The sequence below is a fragment of the Xylocopa sonorina genome, chromosome 6, assembly GCF_050948175.1.
Source record: "Xylocopa sonorina isolate GNS202 chromosome 6, iyXylSono1_principal, whole genome shotgun sequence".
NCBI lineage: Eukaryota > Metazoa > Arthropoda > Insecta > Hymenoptera > Apidae > Xylocopa > Xylocopa sonorina.
The window spans coordinates 2,425,088-2,440,474 of NC_135198.1; the positions used below are offsets into that span (position 1 = coordinate 2,425,088).

General features: G+C 38.3%; 2 protein-coding genes across 2 annotated transcripts in view; both read left to right on the plus strand.

Annotated features, from left to right (window-relative positions):
* LOC143424557 (extracellular serine/threonine protein CG31145) overlaps window positions 1-14,468 on the plus strand; it is a 118,307-nt gene extending 103,839 nt beyond the window's left edge. Inside the window, exons 4-7 of the mRNA XM_076896697.1 lie at window positions 3,630-3,722; window positions 3,887-4,191; window positions 5,820-6,093; window positions 13,861-14,468. Of these exons, the coding sequence (XP_076752812.1) occupies window positions 3,630-3,722; window positions 3,887-4,191; window positions 5,820-6,093; window positions 13,861-14,062 (874 nt within the window). The 3' untranslated portion in view covers window positions 14,063-14,468. The remainder of the gene's footprint in view (window positions 1-3,629; window positions 3,723-3,886; window positions 4,192-5,819; window positions 6,094-13,860) is intronic.
* Window positions 1-15,387, plus strand: part of Maf-s (MAF bZIP transcription factor K) — a 475,183-nt gene that overhangs the window by 95,527 nt on the left and 364,269 nt on the right. The gene's annotated exons all lie outside the window — the stretch shown is intronic.

Below are 15,387 nucleotides of genomic sequence, written 5' to 3' on the forward strand. Positions count from 1 at the left end.
TTTCGAGACTCTGAAACGCTTCCGCTCTCTGCATCCCCCTGTTGTCTCGATGCAACGATCTGTTTTACGAATTTCAGTAGGACTACCGAGTCTCATTTATGATTACAAACGCTGCAGGATTTCCAGTAGGAAATAAAACGACTGGTGTGATAATAGTATTTTAGTTTGCATTTTAACGCTGCTTCTCTCGTTAACTTAATAATGAGAGAGCTAAGTTTGTATTCGAATGGACTGTACGTTTTACGTGATTTTCCAATTGTGTAGGTGTTCGCTTATTTCAATAATCGCGAACTCTGTTTTACGAGCATCGTGCAATCGTTAGCGACTTGTAATGTCCGCTAGTCCGCGCGATGTGTATACTTGTGATGTTCGTTAAATTCTGTCCGCTGTACGGATGCTTCGTATCAAACGCGAAATCCATTTGGTGTGTCTTGTTCGATTAGGAAAACCGGATTCGTCGAAAGCGATGAAAGTAACGAATGTACATTTGTACACGCGTGGGAATATTTTAATTGAATTCAAACCGAAATTAAAACGAATACAAACGAAAACATTGAGATTAATATTGCTTCTGTTATTGCACTGTGAGCGAGGGTGCGCGGAAAAGTTTCGTGTTCTTTTTGTTTTTAATTCGTTTGTAAATTGAACGTGAATTTCATTTTGCAATAAATACTTCGTATCACAAAGCTACTTTATAATCGGAACTTCGCATCGCACGTCGACAAGATTGCAGGAATAAAGGTTCTGCTGTATAAATTAAGTTAAAAATTGTACACTTCTCGGTATAAACTGGTATTTTACATAAAAGTTCGGACACTTTTTTTAATTGAGATTTTCGTTCGAAGCTGTATTATCGCGGTGATTAATCTTGGCCTTCGGTAATTAATTTCGCAGCAGACAGGCTTGATTATCCTAAATGAGTTGATAATATAATAGTCGACACGCGTAATCGTGGGAGCGTGACGAAAAATCGGTTTAGTTAAGAGCTCGAATGAATGGTTAATGGACGTTATTTCGCGCGAGCCACTGTTAAAGTGTAGTATGAACGAAGTTCGTGGCTAGTTAATGGCTAACTAAGGTGTTTCGCTAGAATTTTCATTCAAAGTTCGCTAAGGTTGTGGGTACGGGACAGAAATATGCGAAAAGTTGCCCAAGTGTATCGAGATGAAAGATAATTTTATTTAAAATTGCTCCCGATACCGTTGAATCATAATCCTTGAATAAAAAATCTACTTTGAATAACACGTTCTAAAAATATACCGATACCACGTCTATGTTAAGCAAATTTTGTATAATTCGACTTGAAGCGTACAGTTAATGTATTTTCTACCAAAAGGAGAATCCATCATCCGTTTGTAACGTGTTCTATGCCGGTTAGATACAATTATAAATGACGATTTGCCAGAAAAATGGAAGGGAAATAGATTATTACATGCGAAAGCAGATTTGTTAAATACAAATAAAATTACCCGCGAAAGCAGATTTATTATGATATAAATGCAAATACGCTCGATCAATTTTATCGAGATTGAAACGGTTTGCAGTCCCCCTATACGGGGAAGTAATTTCAACGGAGAACAATTCTATTCTTCGCGAACGAAGAGGTGCTTTTTTCCCATTATTTACATTCCCGTCGAGTGGCCTGCACATGTTCAACGTCGGTACATCGACGGAATTCTGGCGGCCTCGTACCGCCGCCATATTCCGCAAGAAAAGGTGCACACGTACAAGAGGGATTCCCCGGGGACGTCTTTTTTATTTATCGCCCTCGAGTTCCACGATGGAACGTGTAGATGGAAACGAGAAGAAGGGACCCCGTTTCTTCTGTCTCTCCACCTACTACACACGCACACCATCGCGATCCGTATCGTTGTGTTTGCCCAACGAATCGTCTCCTTTTGAATTTCGAGGCTCTGCCGTACGTGCCGCGGCCTTGAACGAGTAAAAAATATTTCTCGCCGAACAAGGCGAGAGAATGAACATTTCTTCTGTCTCGACCTAATTCGATCACAGGATCGTACCATTTGAACATTCGAACGTTCGAATCGTAGTCGACGATTATGATCATTGATCGAGTTGTGCAAGGAGCGCCGCGACCGCGACAGTAGATTGTGACGCGTTTAGTCAGACATAAAGAGATTTTTGAAGAAATGGCACTTCTCAATTTCTACGTCTCAAAGTTCCAAGCAGCGCGGTGATTCTGTTTTTCTACTTATCAGTAGAGAATCTTACGTTATTGTTGCTATGCCATTCTTCTGAGTGTCCAGCGTATAGTCATATTTTATTGGATCGAGTAGTTGGTACTTTTAAGCACCGAAGAGGAGGAGCGCGGTCACGCTGTCTGGCAATCAAACGGTTAACTCTTCGTGAACAAGCATATTCTGCACACCTTTTTGTGGGTAATTTGGATCGTTCACGACCATAACTAACTTTTTTTACTGTTCTTGGCTTTAAAAAACCACGATCTTCGCTGATGGAAGCCATCACGTCGTTGGTTACCGTGAAAATAGCGAGACTGACGATCCATGAAATCGCCCATTGAAATCGTTGCAGTTTAGACGTACCAGCGAACGGGTTAAAGTACTGCGTGTGATTATGGAATAGAAAATTCCCTTGCGAAATGATTAGACATTGTCGCGAAAGTGGAGACCACTTTCTCTTCGCCGTTTCCACGCGTAGTTCCCAGCCGGGTGTACTTTCATTGGTTACTCCGCGCGATGCCCTTGAACGGGAAAATATTTCTGAGAAAACAAGCAATTTCCCATGGGTTTCACGATCGAATGAGAAAATCGCGAGAAACATTTTCACGAGAGCGTAGACGTTCCAGGTTGCTATATGCGAGTTATAATACAAAAAAAGAGATCTTAATGTTTATTTAAGATAACTTCTTTTTGTTCAAGATGCGCGTATCCGTTGTAGCTTCGTCTTGTTAATTCTAATTCGAGGGATCACTGTTGTATTGAATAAAATAATCAGAAGAGTAGAAAAATTCAATTGGATAAGTTCTGTAATACGTTCTGAAAATAGATTTTATTGAACATTTCTACAAAAACCGATACGAAGGCAAGAAACAACTTTTAGATCGTGATTCGACTAGTCTTCGACTTTCGAATATGTATAAATGTAGTTACTCGGTAATAAATTATATAAAAAAATTAAATATTAATGCGTCGTGCTTGCCTTTACATATATTTATTCTAAATTTACTTATCTACATATCTAATCTTATTGTACGAATAAATGTTTTTGAACTCGAAAATGGCTCGAAAATTACTTCTTTAAATTCACATATTAAAGGTTTTCAAGCTGGTAAATCTATCTGTCGAGGTTTCATCTTCGAGAAAACTAATTTTGCTAGGTTTCTTCCTAATTAAAGCAATTGGTCAACTGGTGTATCAACAAATAATCCTAGGTGTCAAAACCATAACATCAAAGCAAATGATTCAAGTCGTTTTTTAATATTCCGTTATAATTTTAACATTAAAATATTATCATTTCTAAATATAAATTATCATTTAATATTTTTAAAGGACCAAGCGAACACTCTCTATCCCAGATGCTTTACTTTAAAACCCCCGGATTACACTCGCAAAAGATATATCTACCAATTACACTTGTCTCTCTCGCAGGTTTCCACGAGAACAGCAAACCCTGCCGAACCATTTCTACTTCACCGATTTCGAGAGGCACACAGCTGAGATCGCGGCGTTCCATTTGGACAGGTAACCAAGCATTCTATTTACCCAACCCTCTCTTTATTAAAAAAAAAAAATAAAAAATAAAAGAAAAACCAGCTACCGTTCGTCGTAACTCAACGTCAACCCCTCGAGTCGAACGTCGCGCTGGGTAACGTCTCGGTCCCGCGTCGGACAATTTGCTTTTCCAGGCTGCTGGGATTCCGGAGGGCGATGCCAGTCACCGGTAGAACGTTGAACTTAACGACGGAGATTTATCAGATCGCCGACGGCGAGTTGCTGAAGACGTTCTTCGTCAGCCCTGCCGGTAATATCTGCTTCCACGGCAAGTGCAGTTATTACTGCGATACGGCGCACGCTATTTGCGGGAGCCCGGACACCCTCGAAGGGAGCTTCGCCGCGTTCTTGCCGGATAAATCTTTCGTCGCGAGGAAGGCCTGGCGGCACCCCTGGCGCAGGAGCTATCACAAGAGGAAGAAAGCGCAGTGGGAACACGGTGAGAACACTTGTTTTTCGTACCGATTGCGATTTATTGCCTGTCGTTGGAGTTTCAAAATACGTCCTCGTGGTGGTTACGAACGTTACTGCAGTTTTGTGAAGAGCAAAGAGGGTGAAATGTAAGGATAGGGGATGGAGAAAAATTGGTCGAAACGTGCTAGTGTGGATCAATGGTTCTGAAAGTGTGCGTCATTCTAATTGGATTTCGAGATACGACCTATTAGTTTTCCAGAGATAAGATGTGTCCAGATATAAATTTGAATAAAAGAAATTTTTTAATGAACAGAAAGTCCTGAGAATTTGTGATTCTGAATTTTTAAGAGTTACGAGTAAGATATATTTTATTTTATTTTTTTTTTATCGCATTATTATTTTTCTGCAATATTTAACTTAATTATTATAACATATTTCTCAGAAATTCGTTATTACACTAAAAGTATTGATATAGTATAAACTTAAACTGAAAATGAAAATATGAGACATACATTTATAGAAAGTTTATATTATTCAATAATGTTTTAATACTGCGATCATTTTTGTAATTTTTCTTATGAAACTCGAACTGCGTCAATCTCACACGTTATAAATCTAATATTAAATGCACTCTAGCTTAAAAAAGTTTGAGAAACACTGGTAGATAGATGAGTTGAATTTATTAGTCTTTCAAATTATCGTTTGCTATTGGTTGCTGTATTATTGGAATTTTGTAATGATAAAAATGAAGCTATATATTGTAATATATTTAATATATTTGATTAGCCTTCGAAATTTTCATTTATTATTGTGAATAATATACCATCGTGCAATATGATAAATGTTCTAATCGTAAATTAAAAATATTTTAGTATAACCAGAGTAGAGTCTTTTTTTTAAGTAGAGTTGTACGTCCGTAGATTGTTAGGAAATAAAAGTTACCAAGAGGGAAATTGAAATCTAAAAGTACAGAGGAGCCATGGATGAAAGTGTGTTCTCGAATGCGTCGATGAATATTTGATAGATCCGTGTGTTCAAATATTTAAAAGCCTGGATAGCTCTCGTAATCCACGCGCAACTTCATTCCACAACCCATTGAATATCAAGGTTTGAACAAAATGAACCTTTACAAATATTTCCAACTAGATCTTTTAGCTGCGACGTTAAATAAACGAATGACAAATGAATTTGATAGGGAGAAAACAATTTCACCAAGTTAAATGATACACGAGTTACTATAATTGGTACGAAAGCCATAGAAAATTGATTAACCCTTTGCACTCGAAAGGAAAAGTAACAACGTTATTATTTACACAACATTTGCAATTTGCTGATAGAATAAATTAAGATATCACGATATGTTTTTATCCTTGTGTTGTAAACTGAAAATTAATTGTACTGTCTTCTCGAGTTTAGAGACAAATATTAAATTGCTCCACTCCGAAGGCCTCGAGTGCAAAGGGTTAATATTGTCGATGATTTCTGTTTCAAGCAACTATTGCTCTGTACTGATGATTGTCGGTTCATTTAAACAATGAATACATAAAAATCAAGAGGTAACGCGTAATTCAATATTCGCAGAATATTATTTTCTATAGTCTTTTATGAAAATTTTGCGAAATAAGGCAAATATCTATTTCGTTATGTTCGCAGACTCCGATTACTGCTCCCTCGTAAAAGAAATCCCGCCGTATCACAAGGGTCGAAGGCTGCTGGATTTGATGGACATGGCTGTCTTAGATTTCCTCATGGGGAACATGGACAGACACCATTACGAGACGTTCAAGATCTTCGGGAACAACACGTTCCCCTTGCACTTGGATCACGGCAGGGGCTTTGGCAAGCCCTTCCACGACGAGATCTCCATTCTGGCACCCATCCTACAGTGCTGCATGATCAGGCAGAGCACCCTAAGCACCCTTTTAAGGTAAATTCCACTATCTTCTTAAATCTTCCTCATTGATTTTTCGAATTTAGGTTCTGCCCTCCATTCCTATATATACATATATCTTTTTATCCAAGATTTATTCGCCATTCCTGTTCGGGGTTAATTCCGTACTTTCAGAATTGGCTTCGGAATCATTGTAGATCTCTAAAATTGTCTCCTGAATTAATTCTTACTGTACAGTTCAATATATCCTTCAACAGTTCGCGTTAGAAAAGAGATGAGAAATTTTTGAGAAAAATATAACCTAACCTAAATCCACCTCTGTAGAAGGACCACCCACAACATGTGGGACTGTATAAAGTCGGTGGGTTTTCTGTTAACTAAAACTATTTATTTTCAACTGTCTATACACGTTTCTTCTGTCTACTATTCGAACTGATTCCAACTGTGGTTTTTTACCTTCCACCTTCAAACTTTAATATTCCTCTTCCTAATTTCTAGTTTATACCTTTATCAATCCATGTACGATACGTCTTGTACAACTAAAATCTATATAAATTTGTTATCAAAGTTCCATGGCTGCAAAAGTGAAATATTTTCAACTACTAAGTTTCAGAAAGATAGGTTTACTTGTCAGCTAAAAAATCGCTAGCAATCAACCGAAGGTACGCAAAGAAAGAAGGAGTGTAAGAAAGTAAAGATCGTCGATCCCCATCTCTTGCGTCTCTAATTCCAGGTGGATCGTATCGAGGGGCTTGTCGCGCTCGCGGGGATCGATCCTCGAATTTACAATTCAGAGCGGCCGCTGGACGGCCTCTCGAGGGCGGATTTCGAAAAAGGGAAAACGCGCGCTCGGGAAACTTTACGAGCCGTGGCCCACACCAGCTCTCCCAGGGGTGGCTGGATAAGGCGGATTTCGGAGTGAAACGTTTTACCAGAATTGGCCGTCGCCAGCGTCGCTCGTGAATCTCGGCTTTGACGCGGATTCACGCGGACGGGCTTTTTACTGCCGCGATAAATTCGACCAGCACCGGTTCTCGTCGACACGCGTAGCTGCACACGCGTGCACCCTCTGCGTTCGCGTATGCGCGCGTCCATCGACACGCGGTGACCGATCCACGATTCCGGCTACTACGATCTCGTCGATTCGTTCGACACGCTGCTTAAGCTGTCGTTACGAGCTGCCAAGTCGAGCTGGCTGCTGGTATCTTCCTCGCCAGATTTGCTGCCCACGCGTATTTCACCCCAGGACCCACGACACCTGCCATTGTATCGATAAAATTGAAACGATTCCGCAGATCGAATCGCTCTCGGCCTCGAGCTGACTTCCATTTATTTTTCCTACTATTGCAACGCGATGATTCTATTTCAACGGTTAACTTCTGGATCGGTGAAACGTTTTCTTCCATCGTCTTTCTGTTCTTAATCCCCTTGATTTGAATAGAGGGTTGCGACGCAGCTTGGGTTTAGTTTAGATCGAATTATTGTATTATTAACTTATAAACGCGTCGTTTAAGTTCTTTACTTACTAACTTGCCTTCAGAAATTCATTTCAGCTTTACCACTTATTGAAAATGTTGTATAAAGCTGCAAAGTTCTCCTACTATATATTGACAAGTGATACAAGCATACCTTACACGAAGTCCTTAATTTTTATTTTTTTTAATTATTGAAAAGTTTTATTTTGGAAGTTATTGATAAACCTTATTGATAACATTTGCAGTTCGATATTCTAAGAAGAATGATAAATCGAATTGGTTAATATTTCTGCATAGAAAAAAGTACTTTACTCCCTTTCCTAAAATTGCTTTCTGAAATATTGATTAAATCAGACTAGACAGCAATTTTTCTAACTTGACGCGATTAAAATGATTCATGCAAAATCGTTCAGTACTTACGTCAAGTAACGTACTTCGTTAGTGGTAATTAAAGATGATTATATAGATTGCTAAAGTCCATTTGTAAGTATCAAGTATGTTTTCTTTCTTCCAATTTAGAAGTTACTTTTATTTTTATTTTTTTTTCAACTTATATACACGTATTATACAGATTTTCATTCTTCAAGGAGGTGAAACGCAGATAAAAGTGTATTCATTTAATTTTTCCTGCTAAACCAGCAGTTTGAGATGTAATCTGTGCCCAGAGAAATGTTTTCATCTTGATCGAATATGAAAAATAATTCCGTGTTGTTAAAACACTTTTTATATCAAGCAACTAGCTCGTTGATCTTCTCAAATATAAATACGAGCATATGTATATATACAGTGTACATGTATAAGTACAAATTCTTGACAAAATCTAAATAACGACAGAAATTGAATTAATCCATTCGCTGATGGTAGTCAATTTCGCGATTGCATTAGTAGTACCATTTTTTGTTTTCTAATGCAAACGACTTAACGTTAAAACACATTTCAAACGTAACGAGTAAACTCGTGCTAGTAATCAGTAAGAACACAGATATTTCCTACCATTTTATATAAATTCTCTTCTGCCCATCTGTACCATTGTACAACACGACATTGAGAAAATTGAACTTCTGTTTCTGATCGATTGAAATCATCGCGGGGATAATATTTAATTAATCGAAACAAAATGAAAGACAGTGTGACTCATCGTCGGTTTGAGCATCAGTACGCGCTTGATTACCGCCGCAGAAAGTAGCCATCTTCCGACGATCTTCCCGAATGGAATCGTGCCGAGTATTGTGTAGGCGCATTAAAGAAGCCCACACGCTGCCCATTAAACCCGATATTATAGGATAATTACATCCTGTGGCTACTTCATCGCGTCAGTTACGGTCGCTTCGCTTTCATTACGACTTCGTTCTCATCCAATTACCATTTAGCCGTTTCTGTTCGCGTTAATACGAGACACGCATCGGCACGGTACGCGTGCCCTTCTTATTTTTCCCGTCTCAACTGTTGCATAATTAACTCTGCCGCTAATTAGCCGAAACAGCAGTGCGTCGATAAACGTGCTCGCGGTTTAGATTTCCTCTTCTGTAGCATTTAATATCTCTCTGGTGTAATATTAAGACGGACGAACGAGAATTCTATTTCGTGCAGAGTCGGCTACGATAATGAAACTAAAAGGAATGTTAAGAAAAATGGTAATTATTTTTACTAGTTTTCGGTGACGTGCTGTGCAGAGTTTGATTAAAATTACTTTCACCTGAACGAAATATTTGTTTACATATTATTATTGTTTAATTATCGGCTGTATGCGTAGCATGGAATAAATGAAATTCACTTGCGAGCAATTTATTATTTATTTCAACTACGAAATGCAATTTTTAGAAGAACATCAGTCAATTGCATTTAGAATTATATTTGCCTCTTAAAATTCTATTTCATAACCGTACGCGTCACAAATTGGTGCTCTGAGAATACAATTTTCATATAACGTAGAACGATACAAACTGATTTATACTTTACTTACTACTGAGTCTATTGTAGAGCGGTTTCCACATAACGTGGTACAAATTAATTGCGTTATAGGAGGGTTGACTGTATACACTCAAACCTGTTTTTACACAGCCTTTTTTTGTACGATATATAAAAAAAGGGTTCATCAAATGCATATTGTGAATAATAATTAATTGAAAAATATAGTTTAAAGAGAAAACAACAGATGGCTATTAGACTAACATGCAAATTAATGATTTTGAACTAGTTCTCCTCAAGAAAATCTAAATTTTAAATGCACATTTTGAAATGTGTACAGGCATCCCTCGAATAACGGAATAACGGAATTTGAATTGCACGAAGCATTTTTGATTTTTTAAAAATGAGCACAATGGAATCTGTTAGTTCATTGCTCTGCGGAACATTGGTGCATCCGCAAACAATCACTAAGTGTACCACAAAAAATTCTGAAAGCGAGGTAGAGAACAACGAAACACTGTCCACTTTATTATTAAAAGTTGAGAACGTTTTTTTTATAACCACGGCATAAGAATTGAAATAGATCTTTATTTTGTTCATCTAATATATCTATGTTATCGCTTACTATAACTAAAAGCTCAAATTTACGTGAGTGTTCCTAAATAATTTGCCAACTTAAAAAGTGTTTCACGATAAGGAAAGTTTGTGGTATACTGTGTTAGTTGCATCTATAAGTATAATGAACACGAGGGAAATGGAATCCGAGTAAATTCTCGACTAGGTAAATATTAAAAGGGTCTGTCGTTCAGGATCATCAATATCCTCGAAGACCATAATCGTTCAAATGGTATAAAAGCTGTTCGATCGAGTCTTTATCCTTCTCTCGACGGGGCGCGGCGCGCTTTTCCACGTTCCCCTGTGACATCGAGAAGTAGCCAGCCAGAAAAATACTTTTATCCGCGTGCTTCTTCGGGAATGTGTCCTTAAGTATACATATAAGTTCCCATATACAAGGTGTCCCGTTAGAAAATCCCGCTGTGTCGATAGAAACGATAACGGAAAACGTATTCTTCGTCGAGAAAATAAAACATTTTCTCTAATGCTCGTACATTATTCACTCCATCTTTTATTGTGTCTCGCGTTAAGTATATTTTTATCTTTCAATTAATTTAAAAATTGTTAATATATTATAAACAATGATTACAGAAAATGAATGATCCATCAATGCCTTTCTAAACTTTATTATTCTATTATTGCAATTCATGGAATCTTTCAATCAAATTAATAACAATTTTCCATTTTAATGAAGGTCATTTCTTTTCATTCGTCATTGGTTTTTGAAGAATTAGTTATTGCATCGTTTTGTAAAACGTAGAAGCCATTAAACTCGTATTAAGTTTTACTCTTTTCTGTCCATAGTAGTTTTGTAAGTAAAGGGGAATATAGGAAAACCAAATGTATCTTTAAGGAGTGCTTTATATAAGAAATGATCAAACTGATTGCAGCAGGAGTAATCGCTAAGTCACAGTTTCCCAAACTGTGTTCCGCAGAATATTGATGAAATAATCACTAAGTATTCCACGAAAAATCATGAAAACTACTGCATAGAGAACAATGAAACACTTATTAAAATGGAAAAATGTTTCTTTTATAGGTGCGACAGAAAAATTGAAATAAATTTCTATTCTCTGTATCTGATACATCCGTGTTACATTTACTGCAATTAAAGACTCAAATTTACTTTAGTCTTCCTAAAAAAATGTTCGTACTTCAAAAACGCGATAAAGAAAGTTTGGGAAACATTGGGCTAAGCGATACGTAGGCGTGCTAAAATACTTTATTCGACTTATTCTCAATCCATTCGCAAAGTAATGCCTTCTTAGGCCTTGCATTAGCCTCGAGGACACCCCCATGACGTTGAGGTGTCCTCGAGACTAATACGCTTCGAATGTCCATTCGAATGTTTAAACAAGGAATCGGAGAGGGGCGATGCGACGAGGAAATGCATATGGCCTTCTTCGACCGCTCATAAAGTCTACTATCTGACATATCTTACATTTTTTTATTTTAACAAACGAAAGAAATATGAATTTCTAAAGATTCTCTACTGCAGACGCTTGCAAAATTCTAAGAAACCGCAAATTTAATCCCCAAACACCTCTATTTATATATTTCTATTATTTAAACAAAATTTGGCGCTCCAAGAATCTCACGATCCAACGAATTATGTTTTCTAATATACGATAAGAGCTATATTTAACTTATTTAATTAAATATATTAGCTATTAATAGTAATTTATTTAGCTTTAACTTATTTAGTTACTATTAATGGAGATCTTGTAGATGAAAAGAGCTATATTTAACTTCACAGCCACAAGATCTCTATTTGAAAGCACGAATGTCAGATGGACCACAGTGTACGTGCTATAAATAGCGTCCGCGACCTGTCTGCTTAAGTCGATACTTTATTCATTGCCTGTTCCACGAGGAAGACCCAGATCCTCCATTATCGGACCGCGTTTCGAAATCTCGAAGGACGCTCGGAGCTACGTGGGAAATTTCAAGCTGAAAAAATAATTTTCACCTACGTAAAATGTAAGAGGGTTTGAGGGAGGGGTGGAAGGTGAGAAAGGGATGAAAACATTCCATGGTAAACGAAGCCGCGAACTTCTTCGTCGCGGATATCAAGATACGTGTCTTACCGTCGAACCAACTTCTAATTACAAGCATTTGCATTTTTATTGAAAAATTCCTGTCGCTTCGTGCTCGAGCTCGCTGATCAATCTGCCGGAGGAAGCGAACGAGAGAGAGAGAGAGAGAGAGAGAGTGAGCGAGGAGGGGTCACGTTTTTTAATCTTTCGAGTCCCAACGACTTCTGCGTCCGTGGATTTGCATGTTTATTAAAAACGATCGAGCTACTTTGATTCCGTGAATATTGAAAACCGAGGATCAGTCAGATTTTCGGGAGCACCACCTGCGCTACCTCAGAGGAATTCAATGACGGACCATGAGCAAATTAACGAGCGCAGCGACCACTGGAACGATGTGATAAAAATGGGAATCGTTTCATGGTAGCTTTTTAAATGAAGAGATTTATTTTTTATCTCTCCTTTTAAACGTGTTATTTTAGACATCGAGACTAGAGACTTCATCTTCTGTTGGCAATTCTGTAACTTGTCCACTCCAACTGTTGTTTAACACGTTAGCGTTCACTCTAAGTTCGATAATGGACGACGAGAGGACATTTTTTTAAGTAGTTGATTCTTGGCGAGATCGATGAATATTTCAAACTTATAGGATAAAATTGTTCGTTTTTGTAAAAAATTTTCCTAAAAATTGCCGCACGTCTATAACCGTCATTTGCACCTATAATTCCAAGCATTAGATATCTATAGACGGAATTTACGTCAACGTATTATAATAGCGACGATTTGTAATTTCTGGCTCGATCATTGTGTCTACTGTTGCTCTCACTTATTTATATTCGTAGCGTGCATGTATTTGGACACGTGCTTCTCTTATTTTTATGCTTCTTTGACTGTTCTCGATTTCATCCACTTTCACTTTAGATCTTAAAGTGCAGAATATCAATTATCTTACAGATGAAATCTGACACTATCGTTCTCGCACTATCACTAAATCTATTCGTACCATGTATCCACATCTATTATTTTCATTCGAGCAGAAAAATACAGTCGAACTCGTAGGGAATAGTCCATAAAGGGTTGTTGGATTTCAGGCTCAACAGAGTCGAAGGAACCAAGTACAACACGGTTTGCAGTTTATGATCTAGTGTAAGAAATAGCAGAAATGGTTATACTAAAGTTGATGACTAAGCAACACGTAAGCGTGCTGGAATACTTTATTCGATTTGTTGTCAGCCCAAGAGTTCTTTAATTATTAACCTCGACGACACCCCTAATGCAATAGCACATCAGAATGTTTAGGCAAGACGCCAGATCGCTCATATACCCTGCTATCCGATATTTCTCACATTTTATTCCGATAAACGAAAAAAGGAATTTCTAGAGATCTTCTGTTGCAAACGCTTACAAAATTCTAAAAAATAAACCAAATTTAATACCCAAACAACTCTATTCATATATTTCTATTATTCGAACAAAATTTCACTCTTATCCGATATGTCTTACATTAGCGCTAAGTACTGAATTCTGAATATTGAATAACGCTCTGGTTTTTTGATCCTGGTATTTAAGAAATTTGTAAGGAGCTGCGAAGGGATAGCTTCAAAATGAGACATAGCTTTGAAGTGAGGAGTATATGGTGCCTAATAACTTGTTTGCTGTAAATTTTAAATATCGATCACTGTTCACTCCCGAAGAATCAGTCGGATCACCAAAAATTACGATCTGAAGGGCACTTATCACAGAGAAACTAAAAGACCCCGTTCCTTTTGCAGATTTCACAACGGACCAGTGTCCTTGAGCGAAGCGCTGCGGAAGAGCATGGCCAAGGACCCCGTGGCGCCGGTTCTATGGGAGCCTCACTTCGTCGCCCTCGACAGGAGGGTGCGCGTGGTCCTCCAAGCGATTAGGGACTGTGTGAATCGGGAAGATTCGAGTCAAGTTGTCCACGAGAGAAGAGACGACACCGCGTCCTAGCCCTTTCGCCGCCGCCCGGCGAAAGAAACGCTCGAATCAGTGATTAAAAGAAGGACGAACTGAACGTTTCCATTGCATATACGTGTAGTTTGTTGTAAAGAGACACGTGTAAAAAAGAAACGAGAAAACCAAGGGAATCAGTGGTGAATGGTGACTGAATGGCGACTAGTATGAACGAGGAGCGTGATGCGATCTATTTTACGATTCCACGCGATGTTTGTTGTTACGTAATAAGGTTTCCTTTCAATTATTGTTAATCGTTGTTTATCGATCAAGATTGGTTGTCGAACGCCGAGCTTCGATCTGGTTTATTAGATTTTTACGAAATTGTTACTCGTCGCCCTTTCGCGGCTGGGATGACGTTACTCACTTGTTTCTTCTTCTCTTCTCTTTAATTATTATTCGTAATCAGTGGCGCTTAACTAATTGGGACCTTGGGCAAAGTAGAATTTCGGGTGCCCCTAACAAAATGACTTTCACATTATTAACGGAACAAGTAAAACGATTGTTAACGCGTCTACATATTTATTATTACATAAAATGTATTCTCCATTCAGTTTTTAATTCCTCCATTCAGTTCCTTATGAGAAAAATTCTTATGTAGAATTTGGATTTTGGATCTTGGTTTTTCTTGGGGCCCCGGGCATTTGCCCAAATTGGTCACAGAGTAACTCGTCGCTGTTCGTAGCCTAAGAAAACTTGTACAAAGACGCTGTACATAGTGTATGTATCATAAGCAACACGCGCGGGAGAGATTTTTAAATCAAAAAACAACCGGGAAATGGCCTGCTTGTGTACAGACGATTGAAAGAAGAATCGGTATCGCTTCTCAGGGCCGAAATATTCGTGAAAACGAGCGTTCGCGTCATTGTAAAAGCACGAACGCGTTCCGTGCGTTCGTACTTTCAACGCGAACGTTGTTTTTTTTTTCTTTTTCTAGCAGCTCGATTTTCTACGGACAAAATCCATAGATCGTACCTAGACCGTGAAATCCATCGAAAGTTTACGATTTATCGGTGAATTTGTCGATACCTCGTGACGGATGTTGTTTGGAACCACGGTGCCTCGCGATAACACGATCCACTCGCTGCTCGACGGTCTTGCGGCAGAATTTTTTTTCCACGGCCATCCAGTTTTCCACCGACGAGGAAAAGAAGTTGGCCGCGCGAGGTCGAGTATGCTCGCCGATTCGACGAAACACTGCGATGTATGCGTTGGAGCCATTTCCTTTTTTTTGTAAAGTGTGCTTTTCATACGCAGCCAAGTACTTCTCTGTGAATGTTTCCAAAGCGCACCTGTACTCGTAAGTGTTTGCCCCCTCCCCT